The 9,798-nt window shown below is 36.8% G+C and overlaps 1 protein-coding gene across 1 annotated transcript; it reads right to left on the minus strand.

Moving 5' to 3' along the window:
• Positions 1–466: 466 nt before the first annotated feature.
• LOC122342835 (scavenger receptor cysteine-rich type 1 protein M130-like) lies at positions 467–9,555 on the minus strand. The gene is made up of 20 exons (XM_043236975.1): positions 9,526–9,555; positions 9,089–9,094; positions 8,834–8,858; positions 8,202–8,522; positions 7,568–7,894; positions 7,056–7,370; positions 5,532–5,855; positions 5,136–5,453; positions 4,328–4,630; positions 4,131–4,202; positions 3,642–3,956; positions 3,350–3,559; positions 3,186–3,269; positions 2,538–2,597; positions 2,275–2,331; positions 2,080–2,154; positions 1,806–1,859; positions 1,616–1,678; positions 1,436–1,495; positions 467–1,312 (listed from the first exon to the last, which is right to left on the minus strand). The coding sequence occupies exons 1-20, from the start codon at positions 9,553–9,555 to the stop codon at positions 1,230–1,232; spliced, it is 3,102 nt and encodes a 1,033-aa protein (XP_043092910.1). The 3' UTR covers positions 467–1,229.
• Positions 9,556–9,798: the final 243 nt, after the last annotated feature.

The following is a 9,798-nucleotide window of genomic DNA, read 5'->3' on the forward strand; positions in this document are numbered from 1 at the left end:
ATGTATGTGTAGACAGATTTGATTTGATTTAATTTCATCAGGTTGTACAAAGCCAACTTTCTTTTTAAAGAATAACATGATATGGCCATATTTGTTTGGACACAAGAGAACCACACATTATTAATATTATCAGAAACACGGATTAAAATGATTTACGTACATGAAACAAAATTAGATTCAGAACCTGCACTACAGAATTCAGCCACAAGATGGAGGTAATGCACAGGTGATCTTAGTTTTTAATAAATGTTGTCAAATGTTGTTATTACGTTTACTTTTCAGTGCTTTTTATGCAAGAAAGTGGACACATGACCAGAACAGTAGCTTTGGTTGAGACCCCTCCTGAGCAGAACTCAATTCTACAAAAGATTTCATTCAGAATACAAGGTGCTTCTCCCAAACAAGAGAGACAGAGAGTTTCTGACGGGTGCTTCAAGTTCTCTCTTTCTTCTGCCCGAGAAGAGCGCCATTAAATCTCAGTGAAACAACACAAAGAAAACAAATACATACATATACAGACAAATATGATAAATAAAGTTCACGTTTACAAAGAAGTTTAAAAAAATGTCAATTTAAATAATAAAGACGGTAGAAACAACCATTAAATAAAGCAGAGCTCATATGAACTTGAAGAAATGACAAAATACAAAACGTGGGTCAACTTTACACCTCGCTCCGCTTTACCAAAGGGTACTAAGTTGAAATCAATTGAAATTAAAGCCCCGTTCAGCCTAAAACACAATTTAATCTTCATAAACTTGGGAGAAACCTGGGTCTTCGTCGTGCGTCTGTTGATCTGAGTAAAGCACGTAACCAATTTACCAACTTACTTTTAGCATGACAGGTTATGAATATCATTCTTGTATTATGAATTCTGAAGATACGTAAATACATAATATTAGTAACATTAGTTTTTGCCACTCCTAAGTCAAGATTTAGCTGCTCAGGAGAGAAGGAGGGTGAAAGGACAGATGTTTCTTCTTAGGTCTTTTGTTTATCGTTTTTTCTTCACTCCACTTATATTTTTATTTAAAACAATTTCATAAGAATTAGTCCAACATCATCCTGCAGAAGGAGCTAATGCAAAATTTCCAAACTCACTGAATTTTTTTATTTTTGCAAAGCATGTAACACAAGATATTGTATACAAAGATTGGAAAAATTGTAAAACACATGGCAGGGATGTATTAACGGCAGTATGAGACACTCCCAGCAGCTCCAGTAACTTTTTAAAGAACAGAAGCAGTGGGTGTGGTCTTGAGCCATATGGCCCCTCCTCTCTTTACGTGACTCCTCCCCACATCGTCATACTCTGTTTTTAAAAACGAAAGCAAATTCATGGCTTTTGTTGTCATAATTACATCATTACTTAGTTAAAATGGAGTTGAACGATGTATAAAATAAAAACAGAAACATTAAAATAACAATAAGCTACCCAGCAGGTTTTTCTCATCTTCATTGCTGTTCTTCACATCATCATACTCCTGATCTCCCTCTGATACAGGAGGAAAAAACCTTCATGTAATAATACGTCACACAGCTTGTGTCATTGATCTCTTTCTGAGATTATTAGGTTATTAGAAATGATAATAAAAAGTAGTGCTGTGTGAGTCACCTGTTAGACCTTCAAAGATCCGTCCATTAATGATGACATCATCATAATGCTCCGGTGTGTTCACTGCACATACATGAAGATATAAACATCACCACATCAATACTGAGCATCACTTTAAAAGGTATTGTGTTACACAGGCATCATAACAATAATAATAATATTAATAATAATAATAATAAAGAAAAAACACCTTTTTCAACATGGAGACTAGTCATGACATCATCATAGCTCTCAGGTGTGACTTCTGCAAATTTACCAAATAATAATAAAAATATAATGAGAGACATTCTGTGTTTTACTATTGTTCTGTGTGCCTACTACTTTAATTAAAAACTACAAACAAATGGATGATGAATCACTTTATATATATGCACACATACATAAATACATACATAAATAATGTTGTGTGTGTGTGTGTGTGTGTGTGTGTTTGTTTGCGTGTATGAATAATATTAGAGTAAAACCTGTCTCATAATCTGGTTTCAGTCCATCTGTGATGACATCATCGTAGTATCCTGGAGTGATTTCCTTCTTCTCTCCTGAATCAAAACGTAGGATATTTTGGGATATATTTAGAAACAATGTAAAAGATGCCGTTTTGTTTTGTTTTAGTCATGATTCTAGTAATAAATCATGTGATCAGTTACAAACTCACTGACCTTTCAGACCACCGCTGTCGGTGACATCATCATAATATCCAGTCTTTAACTCTTTTTCTAACACAAGAAAGTTATATTTTTGTAAATAGTTGAGTCTCTGGTCACGTATCTTAGTGTTACAATTATCTTTTACTGTCTATGTGTGGTTTTAAAAGATTGAGATGTATTTCATTTGTTTATTTATCTATTTATTTATTTAATTACTTTTTACATCAATTGATTTCATCATTACATCATTGTTTTGAATATTTAATTTCTCTGACCTGAGAGAAGCTCATCAGCATCTTCATACCCAGAATGCAGTTCTTCAGAGATCAGACTCCCTTTTTAAAGAAAAGACAGAAAAATGTTCAACTTTACAAACAGACTGAATCCTCTTTTCTTTAGATCATAAATCATTACACAACAAATTACTCACAATATATTACTTAACATGTTTTCTTTTTATTCAAAGCATTAATATACAGTAGATAATGTTAAATACTTAAATCCCATGTTGTTTAGGCCTACTAGTAAACACACATTAACTAATTCCTCACTGAGTTCCATAAATACACACAAACCCCCACACACACACACACACACACACACACCTGCTCCTACTGTATATATAAACTTATGAGGACCTGCTTATGTCCCTCTAAAAATACACACAGGAAGAGACACTCACTGACACACACACACACACACACACACACACACACACACACACACACACACACACACACACAGAGACAGACACACACACACACACACACACACGTAAACATGCACCTGCAGCTCTGTGGTTTTCTGTCAGGAATCCTGTGTTTTGAAGCAGGAGGTTTAACAGGACTAATAATAGATGAACATCAACTGTCTGACAGACTCTTATTAAAGCTATTAAATGAGATCGATGGCTCATGTCTCACCTCTCTGAGTGAAGTGATTGTGTCTGTGCTGAATCTCCTCATAAACAGCCTCAGTCGTCGTCCTGTGTCTCCTCTTAGAGAGAGCTGTGAGTGTAGACAGACAAACACATGACTGATCACACACTGAATAAAACACAATATGACAGTCTCTGGATCTCTCCTACCTCTCCTCATCACTCTGTTCTGCTGAATCAGTATAAGCAGTGGCACTAAGAGCAGTAAGAGCACAACTCCCAGAACAATCACAAGCTCTGGGGAGACGGAGAGAGACTCTGCTGGAGGAGTTTGTGAAAGAGAGACTGATGTTGAGCGCACTGGAGGAGAAACTGATGTTGTTGTGTGAGGAGTAGAGGACACTGACACATCTGAAACATCTGTGATAAGAGACAAACATTAACACTCGTGCAAATTTGAATAGCACTGATGATCAAATATTTGTTCTTGTTCTGCTGTGACCTGCACAGGTGAGTCCAGCGTGCTCTTTGTGGGAGCAGTCAGTGTGGTTTTTCAGGGAGAGAGGACAGTCCCACAGGTGAATCTCATTCCCTCTGCACTCGACTCTGTTCATCCACACAACACCTTCACCAGCACCAAAGACTGAATTCCCATCAGCCCTCAGTGCTGCTCCACAACCCAGCTGTCTGCAGACCACCTGAGCATCTCTGATGTCCCACTGATCATCACAGACTGAGCCCCACACAGCGTTATGATACACCTCCAGCCTCCCAGAGCACCGGCCCTTACCTCCACTCAGTCTGAGAGGAACATGATCTGAAACACATCAACCAGAAGTGAGCAGCTTCAGTACATCATTTACAAAACAAAATACACTCTAAAAGTGAAGATGGTATTTTAAATGCAAATATTGCAATGCACAGATAATATATTAGGTAAATATGTGCTTAAATTAAGAAACATTAACAAATGTATTATCAGGAAGTTTACTTGAACACTGTCTCTGGTGAGGAGATGTTGAACATTTCAGACGGCTCCGAGGAATCTCATCACTCTCCTCCACTGAAATAAAACATTTTATAATCAAGACTCTTACCATCTCCTCCATTTAGTTTTGCAGAAAAAATGTTTCATTACCACATAAACCTGAACATATTACATCCAAAAACCATTTAAATTATCCTTACTCGAACAGATAATTTTGGCCACTTCATGTTCACCACAGTAGTTCTGTCCCCAGGGTGAAGAAGGACACTGCAATAAAGTGGAGTCATGTTTACGACAAGTTACTTCATCCATCCAGTTAGGAGCTGATTTTACTCTTGATGTAGAATCAGACAAAACACCAGATCTTCCACAGTTCAGTTCTTGACAGATCAGACTCGCTGTGTCTCTGTCCATCTGGTTCCAGCACACATTACCCCAGGATCCATTGTAGAAAACCTCCACATTCCCTTCACAGCCTTCAGTTAACCTGATCTCTTTAAACTCTAGATGAAAAAGTATCATAAAATAACCTCAGCTCTTGCGTCGCCTCAGTCTGATAATGAATTAAAAATAAAGAATTCAACATTTCCTCCATTAACATTGTTTGTGTTTGTTTTAATTTGCAAAAAATAAAGTTATATATAATATATTGATAATCCATTATTGAAAAATCCATCTTCTGATTGATGTTTGCAGCATATTTATTGTATTATTGCTAGACAGACACATATCAAATTAATAAATTTCATTCATTAATACTATTGATCAAACACATAATGTACATCCCCCAATCAGTAAATACATCGATTTAAGTAACCTCTGAAACAGACATGAGTTGTGCAGATCAGGAAAGTGTTAACAGATTCATTCATTCATTTACTAAATAAAAATGTATTCAGTTGATCGCTGCTGTTAATGTGCAATGCAAATACACTGGATACTGTTATCCATTAGTCACATACAGAAGTTATTAAAATGTTATTATTGAGATCATTGTTTTCTGTTTACCTGAGCACACGACCCCTACATCCTCCTTGTGATTACAGTCATGTTGTCCCCAGCCTGGAGAAGAGCAGCTCCACAGGGACGTCTCATTCCCCTCACACTCCACCTCATCCAGCCATATGTGTCCAGAACCAGGACCAAACCAGGCTGGTACCTGCTGGTTACTGAGGGCCACTCCACACTGCAGCTGTCTGCACACCACATGGGCATCTTTAATATCCCAGGAGTCATCACACACTGTCCCCCATGAGCCGCCGTGAAAAACCTCCAGCCTCCCTGCACAGTCTCCCCCAGAACCCACCAGCCTGATGGACCCGCGACCTGATATTCAGAGAAAGAGAAACTCATTATTGATCTCCAACAACTGTCCAAAATCTGTCCAGATGTTGTTGTTCTCACCAAGGCAGGTGATGGACAGCTGTTGTGTGGAGCTGCAGTTGAGAGTTTGTGGAGAGCTGCAGTTCCCCAGATGAGCTTCACTCCCAGAGCACTGGAAGCCCGTCACACACTCATGACTGTGTTCAGGACTGGATGAAGAGGAGCCGGAGAAGTTGAGCGCAGAGCCACAGCCCAGCTGTCTGCAGACCACAGAGGATTCAGTGAGACTCCAGGAGTCCAGCAGAACTCTCCTCCAGACCTGATGGATGAAAACCTCCAGCTCCCCCTCACACTGTCTCTCTCCAGACAACCGCACCAGACCGTCATGAAGAGACAGAGAGGAACCTGTGGAGAAGATGTGCATTAAATGGATTTTCAGGGGAAGTTGTTATAGCAGGCTGATTAATTGTTAAAATATTTTAAAACACATTGTGAATTAGTGATGTCACTGCACAGTAAAATCATTACATAATCGTCATGCAAATGTGTGTCCTTTTTGTGCTGTCTAAACAAAAAATTGAATTTGAAAATTGATGTTCATTTAGATCTGTCCATATACGTAATATAAATATATATTATGAGCAGTGTTGGCGAAACAAAACTTGAGAGTTACTTTTTTATTTTTTAAAGTGGTGTTGTGTGTTCTGTGGAAATGATGCTAGTATTCATCAAAATGAACAGTGAAATATAAACTCAGAATATGACACAAACATGCAATAACTAAACATGTTAAATAACACAAATGTATCTAATCCCATTTTATAAACAAATGTCTTCAATTCAACCATAATAATAAGCAAAAATGACTTTAGTTAAACTAACAATTGAACTTTCTTCTTCATTCTACTGTACAGACGTCAATTTACTCTTCCTTCAGCCTGAGATTTACTCATTACACTTACTGATAAAATAACTTATCATATTAAAACCAAGCAATCAAGCTCTGCTCACATTTAAAAGGTAACGCAAAAGTAATGTAACAAATTACTTTCCATAAAAGGTAACTAAGTAATGTAATTATTTCCTTTTTTGGGGGCGATTTTTAAGCATGTATTAATATACTGCAAAAAGGTCTGTTAAAATACTGCAGGTCACAATGTGTTTATTTTTACAGGTGTTTTACTTGCTTTTTAAAATTCACTCTGCTTTTTGTTTTCAGGGCTTTTGTTATTTTAGGGATTTACCTCTCTGGAGACTTTGATGTTGTTAAATGAGGAACAATTTTAGAAACAAGTTAATAAGATGGTGCAACATAAATAATTATTATTCCATAGCTGCAACTAGCAACTTAATTTTCATATGAAGTGTATGCTACTTGACAGCTCTCTCCAGACCGATGCACTGCTTGGATGGCTAGCTGTTTAATGGGTTCCTCTTTTTGTGTTTTTTAGAGGAAAAACATCTGCCATTTTAATATCACCTTTTTTTAAAAAAAAAAAAAGGCTAAGTGCTAGGTTCAAAAGTTGCTTAGAAATAAATTCATAAAAGTGGCAAAACTGATTGCAAGTTGATTGATGCATTTAACTTTTTCAGCAAGATCCTCACCAGAGCAGATGACTCCAACATCTCTTCTATGAGAACGTTCAGCTCGACTCCATGAAGAGATGAAACATTCTGAGAGTTTTGTTTCATTCCCGTCACAATCAAACACATCAGCCCAGATTTCACCTCTTCCCTCTCCAAACCAGTCTGATCCCACAACAGACACAGCAATCCCACAATTCAGCTGTCTACAGAGGACACTGGCAGCTCTCATATCCCAGCATGCATCACAAACTGTGCCCCATTTACTGAGATACTGAAGCTCCACTCTTCCAGAACAAGAGTCTGAACCGTTTACCAGCCTGACATCAGTGTATCCTAATGAGAGAATACAGAGCTTACTAATAAATAAATAAATAAAAGAGATTCAAGTAAGTGAACACACATAATCTGAGTAATTCTCAGTTTTTTTAACTGTTTAATATTGTCAGTCTCTTAAATTGTTTCTGTAATTTTCTTCTATTTTAGTATATGTAACAAATTAATTTGTAAAATAAGTAAGTTAAACATTTTACCAGAAAATATCATTCCCACATGATTATCATGGGTGCAATTCATATTTTCTAAAGTTGATGATGGACAGCGTCGAATGGTTGATTCATTTCCTCTGCACTGAATCTCTCGTGTCCACATCTGAGTGTCTCCTTTGTCAAAAGCAGCTTCTCTCAGCACCTGTACAGGAGCCCCACAGTCCAGCTCTCTACACACAACCTCTGCATCCTGCTGGTCAAAGACAGACTCACACACTGACATCCACGTGTTCCCACGAAGAACCTCTAACCTCCCAGAGCACAGGTGAGGTCCATCAGCAAGTCTGGCAAATCGTCCATAGTTTATGGTTTCTAAGTATTTGGAGAATACATAAAGCCAGTTTTACTGTGAGTGAATGAACCCGTCTTACTTTGAATGTGTTACAAACAAACAATAACTGAATGTTTAAGTCTATTGTTTGATTGAATTAATATTGAAAAAAAGAAAGAAACAAATAAAAAATGGATTTTAAAAAACTATTTCACAACTACTTGTAAGTTTATCGTTTATACCTAGTTTCGAAAGAAAATGTATTAAATTATTCTACATTGCATATGTTGTGTTAAGAGAAGAAAGGTTAATAAGTGATTAAACGATGAGGTGCATAAAATTGCTTACCTGAGCATCTGACTCCAGCATCAGAATTATGATTGCCACACCTGTTTGGATCATCCCATCCACTTGATCTACAGTCCTTTAATGAAGACTCTGATCCTTTACACTGCACATACCTTAAGATTTTTCCTGATCCTTTTCCAAAGTAAGAATATCCTGTTGCTTGTAAAGCCTCTCCACAGCTCATCTCTCTACACACCACTGCAGCATCAGTCATATCCCAGTTATAATCACACACAGTTCCCCACTGACCATCATGAAGAACCTCCACTCGACCAGAACAGAGACTGGTGTCTTCATTCACCAGCCTCACACTCACACTGTCTACACATGAGAGATACATCAAACAATTTGATTACAACAATACAATATTAAGTTGTTAGAATAACGGCATAATAACAATTTAAAATAAAATTGACATATACAATAGAAAGTTTTATTTAAAAAATATAGAATTTCATCTGTCCCTGGGAATACTTACTAGCTGTAATAAACTTAACCAATGAAGACAATAAAATAAGTGTCAGACAGCTCTTCATCTTGTTTTCTTGATGAATGTTTCTCGTCTGCTCCTGAAACACACTGAAGAAACTGTCTCCTGTCAGACCCCTAAAGAGAGAGAGAGAGAGACTCACAGCTGCCAATGACACTCACTGTTACCTTATTAGACACAACAGAGGAAATCATCAAACACAATCAGTGACAAATCAGAAAGCAGCAGTTTGATTTTCTCCATATATATCAATAAAGTGTGAGCGCTGATGAGCGGGACTCCTCCTCCAGCGTGAAGAGACAGACTCGTGTCAGTCAGAAGTCAGTGTGGAGATAAATCACACTAAACTTCAAGCAGATTGATACAGAAACACTGCAGCTTCTATTCAGCATCAAACCTGAACCTGAACACAGAACAGACAAGCAACGATCACTGACTTTTATAAATCTGAACACTTCAAACACATACAAAAACCTATCTAAACTTACTAACTAAATTAAAACTAATTGCCATTCTTAATTTAAATATAAGTAATATTTTAATCTCTTTTTGAATAAATGCATAATATAGCTCTGGGTTTTATTCAATTCATTTTTATTCTTACCAAGATAAAATTAAAAAAATACACTTTAGTAAAGTTTATTGTTAGATATTCTGATGAATGTTTATTACATACATTAAATATAATTAAAATATAATACATTCACCTAGTATACCTTGTAAAGACTAGTGGAATAACTGAAATAAACATGTGCTATAATGCTGTCCAGCAGATGGCAGTAAAACACTTCTTATTGTAAAGAGGAGCAGACAAGGGTCTTGTCCTTTTATCACCACAGGAGGGAGCTTCTCACTGCTCTTCATTTCAGGACAACAACTGTTTTTCCAAGACCCTGTTAAAAATGCGGGGCATGTTTAGCGCATGTTTACATTTAGGAAAAATATTGTTAATGATTCTTTTCGATTAATTCATTATTTTGTGCCATCCAAGACGTAAATGTCACTTTTTTCGATAAACACCACCTTCTCAGTAAAGTTAACTCAGATGTAATTGTAAAAACATAAAATACATTTTCAGTAGAAAAGTTTAACAAAAGCAGTGTTTAT

The sequence above is a fragment of the Puntigrus tetrazona genome, chromosome 4 (genome assembly GCF_018831695.1).
Source record: "Puntigrus tetrazona isolate hp1 chromosome 4, ASM1883169v1, whole genome shotgun sequence".
In the NCBI taxonomy this organism is placed as follows: Eukaryota; Metazoa; Chordata; class Actinopteri; order Cypriniformes; family Cyprinidae; genus Puntigrus; species Puntigrus tetrazona.

Excerpts from the sequence above, each read along its gene's own strand:
- LOC122342835 (XM_043236975.1), bottom strand. The coding sequence starts at position 9,555 with ATGAAGAGCAGTGAGAAGCTCCCTCCTGTG. Across the intron at positions 3,270-3,349 it reads GAACAGAGTGATGAGGAGAG|CTCTCTCTAAGAGGAGACAC; the intron begins GTAGGAGAGATC and ends CTACACTCACAG. Across the intron at positions 1,313-1,435 it reads AGATGAGAAAAACCTGCTGG|AGTATGACGATGTGGGGAGG; the intron begins GTAGCTTATTGT and ends TTTTAAAAACAG.